The 22,781-nt window shown below is 35.4% G+C and overlaps 1 protein-coding gene across 1 annotated transcript in view; it reads right to left on the bottom strand.

The window, feature by feature from the left end:
- Positions 1 to 22,781, bottom strand: part of PDE4D (phosphodiesterase 4D) — a 1,252,971-nt gene that overhangs the window by 831,094 nt on the left and 399,096 nt on the right. Inside the window, 1 exon segment of the mRNA XM_014452711.2 lies at positions 10,581 to 10,810. Within this exon segment, the coding sequence (XP_014308197.1) occupies positions 10,581 to 10,810 (230 nt within the window).

Below are 22,781 nucleotides of genomic sequence, written 5' to 3'. Positions count from 1 at the left end.
AATGATCATCTTAATGACTAGATAATGGTCCATGAATGTGAATTTTCATTATCATCCATTCACTGTTTGCCAGCTGAAAAGTATGTCTTTTACTTATGGGTAAATTTTATAGAAACTCTTAATAAACTTAAATCCTTAAAAAATTAAACTTAAAAAATTAACCCTCACCTCAGTTTTTTTCCCCAGTGGATATTGAACAAAACATACCAGATATTATAAATCAAAATAAGATTTGAGTTCTGGTCTTTATTTGTTGTAGTAATCCTTTGCAAATTAATTAAACTTTACATTTCTTCTTACGACAAAAGAAGCTCTCTCTACTTGGGTCTCAGTAGAATATAATTAATATCTTTTGCCAAGGCATTTTACAAATATGATATACTCCACAGTTGCTAAATTCTAGTCACAAATATTTAGTTCAGATAGTGAGGATTAAAGCAAAACAAAACAAAATGACCTCCACAAAGTCACAGAAGTGACCAGAATAAAAAATTGTGTTTGCAGAGTTATCATATGAAAATTTTTAGTCTCAGGCCTCAACAATGCAACTCTATCAAGTAGTTTTAAATTCAAATTAGCATGAACACAGTTTGCTGTAAGATAAAGTCTGCAAATAATATGCTATATCCAAGTTAAGTGAAAAACTTCATGCATGTGCCTTAAGATCATATGCCCTAGGGCCACATTAGTAGCCCAATTCTGGAAGAAAGTTTTCTACAAATAGAATTTGTCTACATAAAATTCAATTTCATTAGAGACTTCACAGCTACAATTAGCAGCATGATAAACTGGGTTAACATTTGAATCCCAGAAATGGTATGTAAGAATACTTAAGAAAGTATGATTGTTTAAGACAATGATCATTTCTAACAAAGGAAATTCTTTTAAAAAACTACATATGCTAACTTAAAATACCTAAGTTGTTTTTACAATTGGCAAAATAATTAGAGTTAAAAACAAAAAAGTTATTTAAAATAGAATTATACTCTGACTGAAAAAATAGTGGACATTACAAAACATCAGATCCTTCCCCAGAGTCCACAGCCTTTAATACATGTAGGACACAGCTGAGGAACTTAAAAGATACAGAATTCACCAAACACCAGAAGCTGCTGCTGTTTCCAACAGATGATGAAAGTGCTAAGAACCAAGGAATGCCATTGTGGACCTACTTATTTGGACTAGGACAACCCTCATGGCCTTTCTGAAAAACCTACTAACTAGGTTCCACTTCCCTCTCCCTGAATCCATCCGAGAGGACAGGTAGACCAATTCTTGAAAATGTTTTGGAATGCAGCTATAATGATTACACCTCAGAGAACCTCCTGTGATAGTTATCCCTCTCTTCTGTGTTCTTCTGGTTCCTTATCTCGATATTGCTCTATGATTTCTCTGCCCTGTCCAGACCCCCACTGTCATCCCTCTGACATTTTTCAGTTAAGACTTCTGCAACACTTGGCCCATGGTAAATGGACTTGCATTCATCCTCAGCCTGGACACTGAACAGTCACCCTACATCTAGCCTTCTTTCACACTTGGCTCTTTGTTGGGAACCTCCCTTCCCCGCAGTGCACTGGAGGGGGCGCTGCTCTTGTTCTCTCCTCCAAATATAACCCCCTGTCTTTCAGTGTGTTCAGCTATTCTACTTTCACTTGCTTGACATCATAGAGACTTCTAAAGACCTTGAGCCTGTTTTATGTCTGTACCTTTTTATATTCACTCATTTTCATGCCAAGCTTAATTGCCACAATTCATCACTTCTTTTACTATGTTATCAAATCTCTTTCCCAATTGTTCTTACATTGTACCCTGACTTTGCAATTTAGGATCAAACTTCTTGGTGCCTGTGCCTTGGCTGCTCACACTACTGGAGAATATTCCAAAGCTTCACATATTGGTTATAAAAAAAAAAACAAACAAACAACAACAACAAAAAAACCCCCTCAATCCAGTTATGTTAAATGAATGACATAAAACGACTATATAGCATACTATTTTGATTGCATTCCACAGAATAGAACAAGTCTAAAAATGCCTGGCTCCATCTCATTCTCAAGTGGATTGAAGAGTCTAAGCAAATGAGATAAATAGGTCTGATAAATTTAATAAAAGAATCTAACCAACTAGCCAGGATTTTCAGCAAAAGCAAAAAAAAAAAAGTTTCACACAGGAAGTTATACATTTTTTCTATACTTCCTTTTCTGTATATAGTTTTATTTTAAAGAAATCTCTTTGCCATCCTGTAGTGCTCATTTGGGAGGGGTGGGGGAGTTTAATAACTTCATTCTTTCCTGAATTTCAGCTGAACACAATTTTCTTGCTACAGATTTCTCCAAGTAATACACTTTGGTCAATATTAAGTTTGAATCAGCATATATATTTATGTAGCACATATTAATTAAATAAAAACCATTCCATCAAAATGATTTCATCTCCTTTTTTCCATAAACACAATATTATTGCAAGACAGAAGAACATGACTTTTAAATAAGTGTAAACTGTCCCTACACACTTCAGTGATGAGTAATGCTGGTTACATAAGAATGGTCAAACAAGGTAGTGGTTGGATGGTGGGGGCAAGGGGGTGAAGCTACCTGGGGAGCTGAAAAATTATGACTTCCTGATGGAAATAATTAAAGTGCTTTTTTTTCAGTTCTGCACTAAGCCATGGCATCATGTTCTTTGATCCCTTTTCATAGCAAACTAAATGCTTCAGAGAGTTCAGTTTTAGAAAATATGAAGTCCCCAACTAATATATGCTATTAAACAAGTAACGTTGGCATAAGAAAGATTTGGAAACAGGTACCAGATGCTCTGGCATGGTAAATGCACAAGCTGCCTCTCTTCTTAATGTTTTTAAGAACATGGAGCCTGGTGTTACTTTACTGACACACAGACAGAGAGTAAAATACTGCAATATCGTATCAGTCCATTTGGGATATTCTTAATAAGGATGCCAGAAAGTACTACAAAAATGAAAAGAAACTACAGTTGTCTGAAAAAGAAATTGGAGTTTAATAAGTACCTTATTCTTTTGTAAATTTAGGGCATGACAAATATCATAAAGCAGTCAGCATTATTTAGCTGTTTACTTTAGATTGGTTCCATGAATTCTGGAAATAAGATGTCATGTGTTAAGAGAACACATAGTAAAGATGAAGTGTTCCATTACTTCTTGAGTCTAATTTTGATCTTAAAAGTCACAAATTTCAAAGCAAAAATAAAACTCGATTGAGGAAATCAGAGTAAAAGCTTTAGAAACAAAAGTTTTGCAGTTTTTTGGGGGAAGTTTCAACAAACACTATGTCAATAAATTGCATTTAAATGAATCAAAGTCAGAGAAATCCAGTTTCTTTTATGTAGCATATACCTTCAAGATTATTGGAAGTATTTCTTTCCAGTTTCTTCACAGTGATTACTTTAAAAGCCAAATCTAGCTCAAGAATATTATTTCACAATCACAATTAAGTTTGCCCATTTCCAATTTGGAAAGCTTTGCCTGGTGGCTTATAGATCTTCCACATGCTTTTCTATGAGAACTTATCAGATAAATCTTTTGAAACTTGAGCACATACCCAATATGAAGGTGCAAGTCCCATGGATACACTGTGAAATAGAACACTTTAGCTTCATAAATCCTTATATCCAAAATATTTCCATTATGAAATATTTGAATACTGTTAATACTTTCTTAAGTTACAAAAATCAAATATGAAAGATCAGGCATGTCTGCTTTAATGAAACTTCTGTTTTCCTTTCCTTTATTTTCTGTTTGGATTTTTATTTTGTAACATAATGTTGAAAATCACCACTTTTATGTTCACTCTAATGTACTGTGTATACTCAAGAACACTAGGTAATGGGTGGTTGATCAGGGAATCTAATGTCTAACTGGCATCAGGGACCAGCTCCTCTGAGAATGACATATAACTCAAGGAAATATTCCTGGAAGATTCTTGTAAAATGAAGTCTTATTTGACTAAAGTAATCCTTTCCCCTATGTTTGAGAGTTATTTTATTCCCAAGAGTGACTGCTTCTTCCTTTAAATTATTTTTATTTTATTTTTTTACTAGAGGCCCGGTGCACGAATTCATGCACGGGTGGGGTCTGACCGACAGGAGAGGGGAGGAGGGAACGCAGGAGGTTGGCCAGCCAGCCCCACCCCCCAATCGAGGGGAAAATTTGCATATTATACTTTTATTATATAGGATAGGACATAGTAACACAAATGTACACAGTGCACTCTTCAGATAAGTAATATGACACTAGTGATGAGAAAGTATTTATAATATTCACTACTCACACAGATCCTTGAATATACATCATCCAGAGGTGTGTCATCATGTCACCAGGGGACAACTTGCTCCTTGGCTGTCATTTCATTATAGCTGATGCAATAGTGAAACACAGCTAGAGAGATTTCATATCACCCCCCTCTTATCCTCCCTCTGCTCCCATCTGTGTGCAGGGAGCAATTTCCACATGTGTGGCAAGCTAAACCCTCCTCAGAATATCCTGGGGTACATACATGGACCACCCAAGGAAAGTAAACTATGTTAGAGTTGGTATAAAAAGGAGCTACTAATTCCCCCTCAGGATTCTGAACGGGAACTAAGTAGAATCCAATAAGGGCTGTTAACAGAAGTAGAGCAAGGAGGAAGTAAGAGTAGAGAGGTCCTCCATTCTCATTCTAAACATAATGGAACAACACATGAAAGCAGGGGATGTCTGTAGACAGAAGTCAAAGCGAGATACAGATTTCTTAACACAAATGTGACAAGTCCATAATAACCTTAGATTTCTGAACCAGGAACAAATTTCTGGTTGACTCCTAAATCTACTAGAGATAGAAGATTTAGAGACAGTAGAGGATCTCTGAAGATGATTCCAATAAGGAAACTAATAAATTCAATAAAAACAAACATGATTTGTTGCAGTATTTTTCCTAATAAGCATAGTATTAAAGTGGTTGTGGTTGTTATATATTAAGTACCTACAGTATGCCCAAAACAGAGCTAAGTGCTTTATCTTCCCAACAAGTCCATGAGGTCAAAGTGGATACTCCCATTATCCATATTTTAGCCCTTGAAGAAATAGGAACTGAGGGTGGTTAAGTAACTTTCCCAAGGTCATATAGCCAGTAAGTGGTGAGGCAGCACTCAAATTCAGAGTCCCCACTCTTTTTTTTTTTTAACATATTTTATTGAGAGAGAAACATCAATCAGCTGCCTCCTGCACACTCCCCACTGGGGATGTGCCCGCAACCAAGGTACATGCCCTTGACCAGAATCGAACCTGGGATCCTTCAATCCATAGTCCGACGCTCTAGCCACTGAGCCAAACGGGTTAGGGCGGGAGTCCCCACTCTTAAGACCCTTGTACTCTGCTATCTGCCAACAAACATATTGTCATTTCGTTCTCACTTTTCTTTGTCATTCCCCTTAGCACCTGGTAGTCCTATTTGACACCATTCAATATTCAAGGTATCAACTGTCCTTGTCTCTAAATAAAATTGTCCTATAGGTTAAGTGTCATTCTTGTCACCTCTTTTTCCTTTATCAAGCTGTGTCTATATATACCCTTTCTATTTTTTTCTCCACATGAACACTTCACTCTTTTCTTTTCACTGTTTCCCCCTCTCTCTGCTTATCCTTCTCTTTTCTACCACCTAATTTTATTGCTATTCTCTTATCCTCTCTCTTATCTCTTTCCCTGACCTTTCACTCTGACACTTTTCCTTTTGCACATATACACACACACACACACACACACACACACACACACACACACACACACACAGAGGGTGGCTGAGATTACCACCATATTAAAAGTAAATGAAGTAAAAATGCAAGTCATGTTCTGAGAGAAAATATTCATTTTACAATGCATATATCTAACAAAGAGAATATATAAACACTCCCAGAAATCAATAAGTAAAAGAAAAACTGGACAAATAGCACAAAAGAAGATAGGCAAATGTTTAATAAGCATATTAGAAGATGAACAATATCACTATTCATCAGGATAATATAACTTAAAACCATAGTAAGATATCACCATACATTCACCAGAATAGCTAAAATGAAAAAGACTGAGAATGCCCAGTGTTGGTGAGGGTACAGAACAACTATAACTCTGACACAAAATTGTTGGGCAGTAATAAAAATATTTTCTTACCTTTGAATCAGAAATTACACTTCTAAGAATATAACCAAGATGAATGAGTGCATATGTCCACAAAAGACATGTATAGCAATGTGTACACTGACTTTATTCATAATAGCCCCAAACTAGAAATAACCCAATATCCAACAATAAGAGAGCATGGATAAATAAATTATGATATATTTATATAATGGAATACTATGCTATACTAAAGAAGAACAAGCAACTGATACATAGCCCAACATGAATAAATATCTAAAACATTTTGAATAATAGAAGCCAGACAAAAGGAGCACGTACTTATATGATCCCATTTATATAATGTTTAAAAGGAGGCAAAACTAATCTTTAGTGATAGAAGTTTGGAGATTGGGTGACAATTAATTACATGAGTGTATAAATATGTAAAAATTGATCTAGATGTATACTTAAAATTTGCAGATTTTACTGCTTGCAAATTATACCTTCATAAAAGATTTTTAAAAATGTAAATGTATAGAAAACTACTTAGGAGACAAATAGAGAAAGCTTTGACATTCCAAATTGCTTCACTGCCAAGTTCATAACATTTAATGCCGTTAATGGATGTCCCTCTTACTTCAGTGAGAGTCAATAAATGGCCATGAAGCCTGAGTGATCTTACTCTACCTGGAACCCTAACTGGCACATGAATTGAAGGTTCTCAGCACCCCAACTCTTACAGTTCTGCTTTGTGATCATTGAACATTTCTAAAGGTTGTCAAATCACAACACACACAACTTAAGGCCTTAGTCATATTCAAAGACAATTGTTGAATAATGTACATCTGAACACATTCATATTGCTTGGGAAAAACCTTAAGTATAATTATGGAAGTGCTTATTTTAAAAAGCCCTCTTGAATTCAGTCTTTTGACCCAAGCATTTCATAAGGAAGCTAATAATTGCCTTTCATAACACTCATCTTTGTAGGCCAAAGTTCCCTGCAGAAACCAATTACAATCGGGGCCACACTGAGGTTTCCTGAAGGGATGGCGCAAGTCTCTAAACCACAGTGTGACACTTGAAAGAGCTAGTGTCTGATGTACTGATGCACCAGAAGAAAGAGCAAAAAGTTATGATGTTAATAAAGTAAGAAAAAATAAATCCAAAGACCATGAAAAGTCTCCTTTCTTATTAAAGATTTACAATTGCCAATGTCTCTGTGTAGGTTGACAATGGGACCTGGGGGCACACTAACCTTTAATAATGTGGATCTGGGCTGTAGACAACTCTAGCTAAATGTCCCACTAGTTATTTCTGATAGCTTTGAAGGAATTTGAGGTTCTTAGTTAAGTGAAATGGCTACAGAATATAACCCCTACTTTTACCGTCTATCTCCCTTTTAAAGTTTAGGAATTCCAGAAAATTATACTCCTAAACTTTCTATTTCTCAAATACTCAATTTATAAATTTTTTTTTTTGCTTTCTAAGATAACAGCAATCCTTTTAATATATCCCGAGTCCTTGTTTTTTGTTGATTGGCTACCCTCACCCATAGTTTCTCCTGGCTGCCTAGAAAAGTATTCTTGTTTCATCTCTCTAGAACACAAATTCTCTCCTCCAAAGTATTGAATAAATTAGCAAATGATAAACACAATTTTGCTTACACTTGATTCTTAGATTTTTAGAAATGTTTTTATTGATTTTTAGAGAGAAAGGAAGGGAGAGGGGATAGAGACAATGTTGAGAGAGAACCATTGATGGGCTGTCTCCTATACATCCCCCACTGGGTATGTGGAATTGAGCTCACAACCCGGGTATGTGCCCTGACTGGGAATCAAACCTGTGACCTCTTGGTTCTTGGGTTGACACTCAACCACTGAGCAACACCGGCAGGCAATTATTAGGTTCTTGATTAAGAAGGAAACAAAGTTGGAACTAACAAAAGTACTATCATACAGACAATTCTGAAGCTCTAAGTTCCTTGGCACTTGGAGACTATTTATTTGTTTTCAACAACACATTTAAATTTAATTAAATAAGCTTAGCTTTTACTTGATATTTTTAATTATACACATTGCCCAGTTACATAGAGACATAGTGAATATACTACATCATTTTCTTTTAAGGGCATGTGAGAAATCATATTTAGCTACCACATTTTTTAAGATACCAAAATTAATTGAATTCATCACAGGATTAAATTAGCTTTTTTAAAATATATTTTATTGATTTTTTACAGAGAGGAAGGGAGAGGATAGAGAGTTAGAAACATCAATGAGAGAGAAACATCGATCAGCTGCCTCCTGCACACCCCCTATTGGGGATGTGCCTGCAACCAAGGTACATGCCCTTGACTGGAATCGAACCTGGGACCCTTCAGTCAGCAGGCCGACGCTCTATTCACTGAGCCAAACCAGTCAGGACAAATTAGCTTTTTATTTATTTTAGTTATAACTTCTTCTTCAAATGTAGAGAAAAGAAGGTAATGATTCTAAGATAAACCTGCTGTGCAGAAAAGTTAACATCAGGCCTGAGACTGTTATCTTTAAAAAAGCCTGTTTAAAAGGTTGACCCTTATATGGCATCTATTTTTATTTTTTTTATTTTTTATTGATTTTCACTGTGTTATGAATTCTACCCTCTTGGAAAATCCTTCAGTGAACAATATAGTAATGTTAACTATAGGCCAGTGTTGTATAGCAGATCTCTAGAGCTTATTCATCCTGCAGAGTTGTAACTACATGCCCACTGAATAGCAATTCCCCATCTCCCCTACCCACAACCCCTAGCAACCACCATTCTACTCTCTGTTTCTATGTTTGACTATTTTAGGTAACTCATGTAAGCACTGATTCTGCAATAGGCTTCCCAGGTAGAATGTTTCCCTGGTGAACACATTTCACATGTATTGTCACAACTGATTACTAGTGCATCCTTCCTGACTCCACTGGAAGAGGGGGCTCTAGGAAGCTTGGGTCTGGTTTCTCCCAGATTTTGCTCCATGTGCCTTTCTCTTTCTGGAATTCACCTTGTACACAGTCTTTTGCTGTAGTAAATCCTAGCAATAAATACAACTAATTGCTGGATCCTGAGAGCTCTCCTAGCAAACCATGGAGCCTCAGAGTGGTCCTGACCACGCCTGATACATCTGGTATCTCTGAATCCTGCCCTCCACACAGATGAATGGCGGTGGTGTTGATCTCAGAGAGGGGAAATCAGTTTTCTTAGACTATTTTTCAAAGAACATTTAGGTCAAGCTACCATAGAAAATCCCCACTGCTTTAGCATGTCGGATCAATAGGTAGACACTCTTCTTTGTATGCATGGTTCATCCAAAAAAACAAAAACAAACCTAAACATTTATTTCCTCTTTCAATTGCTTCAGAGTAAGAATTTGCTCTTTTTATTTATAATTTCCTTATACCTTTTAATAACATAGGTCCTTTGAACTGGTCTGTAACAATTCAAACAGCTAAATTCTATATCTTAAAAGACAGTTACTGGCCAAATTTGTTCTGCTCACAACTTTTCTAACAACTTTTAGAAAAATCCAAAAGGAACCTTCTCTAGACATGCCTTGAACTTGGCAGAGAATGAATTTACAACATATAAATTATTTTGTTTTTATAGGCTTGGCAAATGTTCAAGAGTCTGTCCAAGTATGGTCTACTGGCTTCCTCTTCTTTCTTTTCTATTCAAGCTTCTTAAAAATGCAAATGTTCTTTGGCCAAAAGAACAAATAATGTATGTGCCCACTATCCTCAGTTTCTTTCACAGTTGTTCACCTGGTGACATTGCTATTAAAGAGTAAAATCTCATTGGTAAACAGAAGAATAAAATCACAAATACTCTTCAAAGTAGGAAATACATATGGTGACATAACTGTGTGTGATTCTTCTATATATACTCATGCCAAATACGACCGCTGTATGCTGGAAACTGAAATAGTATTCTGGTAAACAATACCTCAAAATGTCAAAGGCCAAATTATTAGGTTCATTAATATAATTGCGTATTTATTTCCTTTGATTCGAAATACAGTACAATCTATTCTTGATTCTAAATTTTCTTTGTATCAGTGAACGTTGCTTACTGTTTCTAGATATTGTACGCTTTCGTGATAATTTGTCCATGAGTTCTATTTGTTAAGAATTTTCTATTGAATTATATATGATCAATATTAATTTTGTAAGTCCAAGTTCTCTTTTCCAGATGTTTATTATCCTTCATCAATATCTTTCTTCTCCTCATAAAATATTTTAACTAAAACATCTATTCCTGCAGAGGTAGTGACTTTACCTGAGAGAAATCACCTTTCTTTCCTTTGGCTCTAGAAACCCCATTTTCTTCCCACACAAGTCAAGCAATGAGCCCCAAAGTCTCAAAAGACCACAAAAAGCAATCGACATCCAAAATATAAAATGGGGAAACGTCGCCCAAGGGCACTCACCCACTAGAGTCTGCAGAAGTGATAGCGATCAGAGGCAGGATCTTCAGGGGGAGGCTGGTGGGTCTTTGCAAGTTCTCTGATTCACTTTTCAAGTCAGCTTGTTCCAACTGTCTGAAGGCAAGAGGGGGAAGCTGAACGTTGCGGCACGAGAGTCTCCGTACAAGATAGGGTTCCATGCCTCGCAAAGGGTCTTCCTCTTCATTACAGGAATGCAGCGTTTCCTCTGAGGCCTAAGGCAAAAGTCCAAGAAAGTGTATGTAACCAACCAAAGTCCTGTCAGTTATCATTACGTGATGGTGATGGCTTTATACTTTTGGAGAAAGAAATGAAAGGAAACGTATACATTAAAAAATGCTAAAAAAAAAGGCAATGACATTAACAGAACAATATTTGGTGAGAAGGTTAGAACGAATAACTGAAATCTAGATTTATTTTTAAAATAGTACATTTGTTCACCAGTATATTTAGGGTGGCTCAGTTGTTGCAGTTAACTGACCTCTTTAATAATATTAGATTATATAAGTTTTGTGCATAAATTCTATAAAATAGAGACTAAATAAAAATATTCTCTACCTTCCATGAAATCAATTGCAAAAAAATTCATTGTAATATATATATTTTGACATAACATACATGCCTATGAAGAGAGAGGAAGAAAATGAGTCCTATTTTTTTCTTCATACTTAGGACCATATTTGTAACACATATTTTCATATGTCTCATGTTACTTGAATATTCTTTGCAAATGTTTACAATAAGATTTTGTGAGGAGAATTTTTTAAAAGGACATGAAAAGACTATCTGAAGACCCAGTAGAACATTATTTAAATCACAGCTAAATTTTTCAAATTTGATCCATGTTATCCACATGCCAAGGCAAATAAAGTTTAGAAGAAAGTAGAAATTTTGACAATTTGATTCTAGTTGAAAAACATTTACTGCTACATGAGCAATAATTATTTCCAAGTGATTGGAAAGTCTACTCTAGTAACATTTATTACATCCATGTACTCAGAATGATTGAGTCACCAAATGTTATCAGATAACATGCTGGCTTTTAGAATCCTTGCATTACCACTTTGCCAGTTGTGTGATTAGAGTGTTCTTAATCTCTCCAAGTTTTCTGTTTCTTTATTATAAAAATGGGAATAATATTTACCTACAAGAATGAAATGAGATCATGCATGTAATGTGCATAGCTCATTACCTGCATGCAGTATGATAAGCAATCATAAATGGCAATTACTTTCCTTTTTAGTTTTACAGGTGAAGCTACTAGCCCAGGGAGGCAAAGTACTTTTCCCAAAGTGTAGTGATTTTGTAGAGTTCAGATCTAGGTTAGAATCCTTGCTGCATTGCTTTTTATATTATTACCTTTTGGCAAGTAACTTAGGCTCACTGAGGTTGGTACCACATCTGAACACTAAGGATAATAATATATACTTCTCAGGTTCATTGTCTGGAGCAGAAATATTAAGTATTTGAAGCACCAAAATTTGGCACAATTTTCACTCAACAAAATAATAACTATTGTTTATTATTATTATTATTATTATTATTATTCAGGCTAATCCCCTTTATCATTTTGTAGCACTATGCTGTCTTGGCTAGTTCATTTATCCATACTGCTTTAAAAAAAGAAATTTTTTTTCTGATTTATATACTGAAAAATGTGAAAGGATATGCAATGGTGGGCTCTTTTTAGTCTTGGATTTTATTGTATAATTTTATGGATAAATAAGATAAAAGGAGGGCACCCAGAAGATAAAGAAAAGGTCAAAACTAAAAACCAAGTTCATTTATTTCAAATCCTAAACATAAAAACCTAGATTCTGAGAACCTGTGTTTTGAGGAATCTACTTTCTTTGTAAACAATATTAATAATGACAAGAATAATGGCTTAAAAAGTGAGGAAATCCTTCCATTGTGACAATAGGGATGGACCTTGAGGGCATTGTGCTAAGTGAAACAGAGGAAAACAAATTCTGTGTGATCTCACGTAAATCTATATATATAAAAGCCTAGTGTGCAAAGTGTGCCCTCGGGAGTTCAACCAACTGGGAGTTTGATCACTCGCTATGACATGCACAGACCACCAGAGGGTGGCACGGAATGAAGGAAGGCCCCAGCAGCTGGGGAAGGGAGGCCCCAGTTGGCAGCCAGCAGCTGCTAGGGACCCTACCCGTGCACAAATTTCATGCACTGGGCCTCTACTATAAAATAAAGACTCACACACAAAAAAAGAGATCAGATTTGTGGTTACCAGAAGTGGGTATGGCAGGAGAAGAAATTGGGTGAAGGTGGTCAAAAGTTACAAACTTCCAATTATAAGATAAATAAGCAGTAGAAGGATATAATATACAACATGATAACTATAATTAACATTGATGCGTGGCAATGGTTCTCAACCTACCTAATGCCGTGACCCTTTAATACAGTTCCTCATGTTGTGGTGACCCCCAACCATAAAATTATTTTTGTTGCTACTTCATAACTGTAATTTTGCTACTGTTATGAATCTTAATGTAATTATATATGTGTTTTCCGATGGTCTTAGGCGACCCCTGTGAAAGTGTCATTCGACCCACAAAGGGGTCGCGACCCACAGGTTGAGAACCACTGATGTATGGTATATATAAAGGTTGTTAAGAAAGTAAATCCCAACTGTTCTTATCACAAGGAAAGAGTATTTTTTTTCTGTTTCTGTTTTTTTCCTTTTATTTATTTGAATGAAAAAAATTTTAATTTAAATATTTGTAAGTCAAATCATTATGCTGATACACCTTAAACATACACGGCTATATGTCAATTATACCTCAATAAAACTGGAACAAATTTTAAATAAGAATAACAGATACATTCATTGAATCCTTATTAAATGGTACTGTGCTTTACATATTCCATCTCATTTAAATGAAATCCTCTGAGTTAGGTCCTATTACTTTTCCAATTTTAAATGTAAAGAAACAGACCTATCTATAATCTATAATAATAAAAGCGTAATATGCTAATTAGACCAGACGACCTTCCAGACGATGCCAGGGCTGCGAGGGCCGAGCCCCTTGCATGAATTTTGTGCACCGGGCCTCTAGTAAAATAGAATAGCATGTCTTGGTCACACAGCCACATGGTTAGTAAGGTGACCAAAACTTCCAGGTTGCCTGGGACTTTCTGACCTTTGCACTGGAAGTCCCATGTCTGGGAAAGCAACCCAGTCCTGAACAAAATAGGATGGTTGATCAGCAATAAGTTGAGATCTCAAATCAAAACTCAGCTTGAGCTAAAGCTGGAGCTAAAAACCATCATGTTATACTACCTCTAACAAGTATGGCCCCTGGCAGGGTACAGATAACTAATCAATCATAACTTAATAAGCCTCACATTTTCATTTTAAAAGATAGCAGAACTGAGATCAGGACAGCGCTACATCAACATTGGAAATTAATTATAATCCTTATTGATTGAATCAGGAGCTAAATATTCGAGGCCCAACTCTACTATTAATTATTTAGGTGGTGTTAAAAAGTCATTTAACCTTTCTGGGTTTTAATTTCCTTAGACATAAAATCAAGAGGTTGTACAAAAATAAACCTTAAAACCAGTTCCACTCATGAAATACTCTGAGTTTTTACAATAGCCAATGGCAAACTTAATGTTTAGTGACCTGGAAAATACAGACAATAAAGAGAAAATGTACATATGTGACATTCTTAACTTTTAGATTAAGAAAGTGAGCCTCTGTGTGTGAAGCTCAGTGCATTCATTTAAGGACAGAACTGCAAACTGAACCCATGCTCTTGGATTGCTATCAGGTCATAAGTGACTTCCCATATTTCTCCAGAGAAGTTAATGACTTAAGGGAGTAGATGCCCTTTTTCAGGATAAACATGAAAAAGAAGAACAAAGGTTGAGTCTAGCAGAGCTGAGCACTGAATGTAGATGACCAAAGTTAACATCTATAATAATAATCTATAATAATAAAAGAGTAATATACTAATTAGACTGGGCATCCTTCCAGATGAAGCCGGGGCTGCGAGGGAAGCTGGGGTCCCAGGTACCAGAGGGAAGCCGGTGCCGGCAGCCGGGGGAAGGAAGGCCTACTCTTGCACAAACTTCATGCATTGGACCTCTAGTTTTTCTATAAGTAGTTAGGTGCTCACTCTGGTGATAGCATTGCAACTGCAGAAATGCTTTATATAACCTAGGTTACCTAATAAAAGACAACGTTTTGACATTCTCTTTGAGATAAACTACTCAAGAAGTAACTTTCTTTGATAGAAAACCTCTATTGAAAACAAAGTGTAGTATTTTTTATCTGGATTATAAAAATGATAGAGTAGTACATGTCTGTATCCTAACGTTTCTATTAAAAAACAGCATAACAAGTGGCTTTTAAAAAATTCCAGATCAATATGTACCAATTATATTTCAAAAATGAATGGAACAATTTTAGCAGGTACAAGGCAGAATGTTAAGTAGCCTTACTATGGAAAGAATGTAAAACTGAACACCAAGGCAATATGTACCTTATTTTATTGCTGGAAAATGGCATTTTTGCAAGGAGTTGAGGGAAAAGATAATATTTATAATATCTTGAAGGGCATTGTTTCTCAAAATGTGATGCTCAAACTCCATGCATGAGAATCACAGAAGGTGCTTGCTAAAAGTCAGACTCCCAAACCATATTCCAGATCTGCCTAATCAGAATCTCTATTATTAGGGCTTGGGAGTGTGAATAAGTCACCGGATGATTCTGATGCATACTAAAATTTGGGAGCTAATGGTTTTGACATTTTAGACATAGTCCAATAAGATTTCCTGGCAAAGATTCAACCACAAAGATGGTCACTGCAGCTTATTTGAAATAATGAATAACTGAATGTAATCTACTTGTATTGAAGGATTTGCTTAATGAATTTCAATACATCATATTATGAAATATTATGAGATTGTTAAAATAATGCAAAGAATATGTGATTATGTTTATGATATAATGTTGAGTGAAAAAACAGATTACAAAGTGATCTCATTTTTCTAAAAGGAAACAAAACAAAAAACTAACATGTTATATTAATAGAAAAATTCTGGGATGACATTCCAATTCTATAACATGACTTTCTCTGGACAATAATAAATAATTTTCATATTTTGCTTATTACTATTTTCTATATCCTCTATTAAATGAAAAGAGAAAGTGGATTACTTTTAGATTAAAAAGTAAAATAAAAACAATACTAATAAAATGGAACAACATTCAACTTGCTATTGATGGGACTCAGAAATATCTCTAATTCAGTTTCAAGATATGCAATATGAAATGAGAAAAAGTATTTGAATGAGTTCAATGCAAACCTGTTAACTTGTAATAAAATATAAATCCACTTTAATAATTAACCAACTTATTTGAAGAAGTTGACAGAAAAATAACTTTAATGTAATTCTTTTCACTGCTAGGACAATTACCTCTTAAAAGATATACCTAAAGAAAGTAATTCCACAATAACTGACAGTTAAAATGAATGAGCATTAAATATGTTATTATTATTACTATTGTTTTTCTTTTTGTTTACTTCAACTTCTATGTAAGGTATTTAATGAATCCCTTTATTCTCTTTTTTATTCTCCCAAAGTCATTAGCAAACCACTTAACAAGGCCTTGAGTGCCGGGACATACCTACAACTGGTGTAATAAATCGCTGTGGCTGGTAATAATCTCACATTTGTTGATATTTATTTCATACGTGCATATAAAAATGAAATTTTCTATAGAGAAATTTTCTTAAAATGTATATACATTGGCATTTAGAGAGAAAACTGACTGGGTTGCTCAATTGGTTAGAGCATCATCCCATACACCAAAAAGATTGCAGTTTCAAGCCCTGATTGGGGACTCAGGGTGTGTATGGGAGCAACCAAATAATGTTTCTCTCTCACATTGATGTTTCTCTCTCTTTTTATCTTTTTCTCTCTAAAATCAATGAAAACATGTGCTTGGGTGAGCATTAAAAAATACACAAAACAATTTGGGCTACATGAGCCATAAATAATTTTCCATTATCATAAACCACTAAATTTTGGGGTTTCCTTGTTGCAGCTAGTGCTATATTATATACATAGTCACATCTCTATTATTTGAGTTCAAATGAATTAGGCACTGCCTTTCTCATAAGTATTTATAGTCCGTTTGAGAAAAATAATCACCAGTGTGTGATAAGAGCTCTAAGAGAGTACTTAGAGCTCTTTAGGGGGACATAGTAGGCTGAACACTTTTGTGAGAGAAAAGTGATGATAGCCAGAAGTGACATCAATAAAAAAAGAAACTTTGAACTGTCTCAAGCAAATTAAGATGTATGATTACCTTATAAATCAGGCTTTTCTTTTTGTTTCCTGCATACTTCACCAATCAGTTCTGTTTAGTCTCATTGCTAAATCCTCTGTTAATTTTCTCTTAAATCTAGACCTTCTCCAAGATGTAATCCTCCAGTTCTCTTCTCATTCTACACACTGCTGATTCAAAACCTCCAGAGCTTCCAGGGTGAAATCTGAAACTACCTCCATAAATGTAGGACAAGGAGAAACCAAAGAAAGAGGCAAGCCACTCCAGATTGGTAGGTGGCAGGTTTAACAATCAAGGAAACTTAGATAGAAGGATTGTGTTGGGCAGCCACACATGAGTAGATCTCTGTACCTGCCCACCAAAATCTTAATTGGGTTTAACTGGGTTCAGTCACATATACCATCCTGATGATCTCAACAACAGATTGCTTTCTCAAGGCTGCATCCTTGCAAATGGCTCCTTAGATTCCAAGGACAGAGGAGGAGGGTGTGGAGCCTCCAATAGCCTGGGCCCAGCTTGAGGGTCAACTGGCAATAGTGTTTTCTTGAGGACCTCCTTCAACACACACTCATGTCAAAAATATTATACATGACAATGAATACAAATAACTTCTGCCTTGTTATTTATAACCACCAGGAAGCCTTAGGCCTTGTGTTGAGAAGTGATTTGTAGTGAAATGATTTGCTTATATATCTGTTCTCTTTGTTAGCTAGAACACATTTGCAAGCATGGGAGTGTGCCATAACAACGTTTGTACCTCTGACACTCAGCCAGTGCCTGGGCTAAAACATGCAAAATAAATCCTACTGTAGAAATGAATGAAGAAAATAGACAAATGACTCCCTTTCTTCAACAACAAGAAACTGGGAAATGGGGTAATATTAGTAGGTATTGGTATTACTCATAATGTGGTATTTGTAAATATTAATATAAGTTAGGTAGAGGCTACATCAGTTAACAAGAATTTTTTTAAAAAATTCCAAGACTTCAGCCACTCAAATAGCTTTGGTCTATCCCCATGTTTTGTTTCAAATATATATATAATATTTTCACCTAACTTTTCTTAATAAAAATAAATTACTTTAAGCACTCAATGCTTTCAGAGTACATATGCTATGCAGAACACTGTAGAAGTTAGCATGTTAAGTAGTTGCATAAGTTTTCAAAATTTCAAAAAGAGGACAGATTGAGTTGAGGATAGGTTTTTATCACATCCAATGTTGCATTCCTTTTACCTGTGTAATTAGTTTTCTGTAAAATTATCCTCTGAAAAAGTTATTTTTTCCTTTCTGTATATAGGAAAAAGAAGACATAGATAGTATAAAGAAGACAATTTCTGATAACTGAACTAACACTTTAATGTATAGCATATAATTTAATAGGTTGCTATTGCAAAGAATTGAAACAATACAATCCAAAAGTACTATATTCCAACAGTAGACATTGTCTCTGTATTATTATTTTATGTTTCTGTGAAATTGTTCACAATACACTAAAGCAGTAATTAAAAATCTGCCTTAAGATTTTCTAAACCTTATGCCAGATGATTTTCCCCATATCTCATTACTCATTATATGTGTTTTGTATTAAAATCCAATGCTAAGGTTGCCAAAATAATCTGAGGAAACTCACTAGTCAAGGCAATGAAAATAAATACCTGAATTCTTTTTATACTTAAAAGGACATTGTACTGAATTAACACAATCCATTTTCAAATTGATATTTGTACAGTAGGTCCTTGGGGTACTTAGGAGATCCATTCCGGCGTAAGTCGGGACCCACCTACATAAGCACCTACGTCACTCACATGGAGCACATACACAGCAGTAATGAAGTGAAACAGTAAAAAAAATAAAAATAAAAAATAAAAAAAATTAAAAGAAAAATAACAATTGCTGACCTTTATTTGTGGTAAATAAGTAATAAAAAACATAAAGCACATATGCACATACGTCGAAATGACAGAACTTTTTAAATATATAAATAAATGGGAGATGGCAACTTAACCACGAAACGACGTACGTGAGTCCAATGTAACCCGAGGACTGCCTGTATATGATATAGAAAATGCACTCTTGCAAAAATGAATTCCAAATGAAAATTTCCACTCCAGGTTAACAAAAAGATAGCAAAGATAGCAGGTAGCTCTCAAATATCCACAGAACTTAATCCCAATATAGGCTCTGATTTCAAACTGATAGAAGAGACAGAAATCACTGAAGTTTCTTTCTCTAAAGCCATTTCCTATAATTTACTCATCAAAACTTCTAAAAAGTTCATAAAGGAAATAGAAAAAGTTCTCATTTAGTAATATTTTACTATACATTCTCATCAAGAAGGTTTGTTTGAAACTGTAGGATTCAATTAATTTTCTATAAATATCACTGTTGCTTTTCTGGGTGACCTTGAAAAATGAAGTAGATTCTATTTTATTAGCAAAGGAAGGAAAGATGATTTAAGGAAAAACATGACTTCTATCAATTATTTCTTTCACAATGATATATAGTAACAGAATCACAACTACTAAAAAAAATAGGAGCTTCCATTGTTTGCTTGACCCCTAAAAATCATGTTTTTCTAGAAGAGTGGATTGAAACAGCTGGCTTAAACTACAGCGGGAAGTCCAGGGAGAGTTGGCAGGGTGGGGGGTAAGAGATCAACCGAAGGACTTGTATGCATGCATATAAGCATAACCAATGGACACAAGACACTGGGGGGTAGGGGAGGCCAGGGGAAGGTCAAGGGGAGAAAAAAAAAGGAGACATATGTAATACTCTTTGTAGTACTTTAAGCAATAATAAAAAAGAAACAGCTGGCTTATTCTCTGTGCTTTGAAAAATCTCTCACTTGACTAATTAGGTGCCAAACCACAACATTAGGGGAAATACAAAGATCTATGATCTTCATTTTCAAGTTTTATTTAAATACCAGCATCAATCAAAATATATTTATAAACATAAAAGCAAAAGCTAAAACCATAATTTAAGAGAATGTATATTTATAATAATAAACTAGGTCTGTAATTCTGGAACAAACTAACTGAGAGAAAAGAGGAGACAAAGTAATGATAAATTCCCTTTTTCCATAGAGGGAGCTAGGAATTATGACTTTGCTCTTGGCTTTGATGTTCAGATAACCATACAGTACTTAATTGGTAAACAAACTATGGATCAAAGAATATTATTATTAAGTCTAAATTCAGTGTTATAGTTGACAGTGAAGCATAATGTTTATTCTTATTAAAATAAGTAATAATGCAAGAATGCTCCTCATTACTCCTTTATTCAGCATCATCAATAATATTTGTTGTATTACATGTGCTGTATAAGTAGCTACTTATTCCTCATGAAAAACTGCATGAAGAACTGTTGTTATCCTCATTTTACGGATTTGGAAAATGAGGCTTAGGGAGGCCAGTTTGCAACTTAACTCCCACTACAATGAGATTACAGTGACACTTAGTAAGTGGTAAAGCAAGGCTTATAGACTAGGTTTACCTGACACCGAAGATCATAATTTGAACCCAAATGCAGCATTGCCCCTACTTTTCAAGAACTACTGGCCAATTTAGTAATGTGGGAGGTAGAAATAAGAGGCACAAAATTATGAAGAAAATAAAGAAATTGTTATTTGATTAAAACCTTGTTTAATGTAAGAAACAAAAAAAATCAACTGGAAAATACTTGAAGAAAGAATAATTGGGTTTGTCCAGTTATAAGTTAAAATATGCAAAAGATTTTCCTTTATAAAATGAAAACACTGCTCGTTAAAACTATAAGGAAAAATGTCTAATTTATAAAAAAATACATTTATGAGTAAGCTTAAAAAGACATGGATGGAATCTGTATTAGGAGAATTACATGAATGTCTCAAAATTCACATAAGCAAGCCTGATATTGCAATTATTTTTTATCTGTAATGTTATTACAAAAACAAAAACCTTCATTTTTTTCCCTTTTTGAGGGTAACAGAAAGGCCTTCAACTACAAGGAAAAAAATAGATGAGAATAAAACTTTTTTTAAATAAATAAGATGAGGGTGGTTGTGCCATCTATATATATAAAAGCCTAAGCGACCGTTACAACCGGTTAACTGAATGACCGGTTGACTGGTCACTATGACACGCATTGACCACAAGGGGGCAGACGCTCAATGCAGGAGCTGCCCTTTGGTGGTCAGTGCGCTCCCACAGCCAACTTTCCGCAGCCAGCCAACCTCTGGTTTCTTCCCCGGCTGGCCCCGATTGGCCCCTATCAGGACTGGGCAAGACTGCCCCGATCACCGGCCAGACTGAAGGACCCCACCCGTGCATGAATTTATGCACTGGACCTCTAGTATTTATATAAAATTGTACTGTAAAACTACAATAACAAAACAGTATGGTACTTGAAAATAATCAACAGAGAGATCAGTGGAATAATAAAGTGTCCTTTAAATATTTCTTTTCTAAAAAATATGTTTTTATTGATATTTTAGAAAGAGAGGAAGGGAGAGGGAGAGTGATAGAAACATCAATGATAGAGACACATCAATTGGCTGCCTCCTGCATGCCCCTACCAAAGACTGAGCCAGCAACCGGGCATGAGCCCTGAGAATCAAACCTCTTGGTTCATACGTCAATGTTCAACCACTGCGAAACACCGGCTGAGCTAAATATTTCTTGTATAAAAATCTAATATGTATTAAAGGAAATACTATCAACTAATAGGGAAGGAAAATTACATAAGTGTTGATGAAAGTAGACCATGTGAGATAAAATAAAAATATTAAATACCACAAAATAATAAATTTAAAAAGTAAACCATAGAGTAATGTCAGCAAGATGGTGAAATAGAAGTTCCAGACTGCATAACCCCACAGAGCCACAAACTTAACAGAAATAAACAGTCCCAAACGGCTGTATGAGAACTCCAAAAATCAGTTAAGTGCAGTATTCCAAGCAAGCTCAAAGTCAAGAAGAGCCACATTGAAATGAATAAGAAAAGCCATTCATCTCAACCATGATAGTCGTTTTCCCAAGAGCACAGCTTGACAAAAATGGGATTAAAAGTCCAATTCATGGGTTTTCTTTGGGGAGGGAAAGAAAAAAGGGGAATGTATATCCAATATCTCATAGTCTCAGAGTATCCCAAGAGACTGGTTTCTGTCTCACCTGACTCAAGCACTGATGGGAAACCAGACTGTTTTGGATGCATAGGGGCCTCTGAGAACAAAGGGAGCTCAGAGTGCTAGAGAACCTGCAGTACTGTAGACAGACACCAGAAAAGGCAAGAGATTATAAACTCCTGAAAAAGAAATCCGAGAACCCCACTAATTGAGAAATTATAAGCACAAGTCCAGAGAAGATGCATCCCCAGAAAAGGATTGAGAAGTCCCCCAGAATTTCTAGCTATACTGGCTGATGAAGGTTCTTACCTTTACAAAGCCTGCCTATGAAGACTAGCAGAAATAGTTGTTTTCAAATGTACAAATCCCAGAAGAAAAAAAAGGCACATGAAGAAACAAGGTAAAAGACCCATTCAAAACAACAAAATAGATTTCCAGAAATTGACATTAAAGAAACGAAGATCTCCAGCCCTGTCAAGGTGGCTCAGTTGGTTGGAGCATCATCCCATTCGCCAAGTGGTTGCAATTTCAATTCCTGGTCAGAGTACATACCTAGGTTGCAGGTTCAATCCCTGGTCAGGATACACATACGGGAGGCAACTGATTGATGTTTCTCCCCCTCCCCCCATCTCTTTCTCTCTCCCTTCCTCTGTCTAAAATCAATAAACATATATTCCAGTGAGGATTTAAGAAATGAAGGAAGGAAGGAAGGAAGGAAGGAAGGAAGGAAGGAAGGAAGGAAGGAAGGAAGGAAGGAA

This window comes from Myotis lucifugus, unplaced genomic scaffold (assembly GCF_000147115.1).
Source record: "Myotis lucifugus unplaced genomic scaffold, Myoluc2.0 scaffold_0, whole genome shotgun sequence".
NCBI lineage: Eukaryota > Metazoa > Chordata > Mammalia > Chiroptera > Vespertilionidae > Myotis > Myotis lucifugus.
Note: the sequence above shows the minus strand (reverse complement) of the source record. Positions and strands in the feature narration are given on the sequence as shown.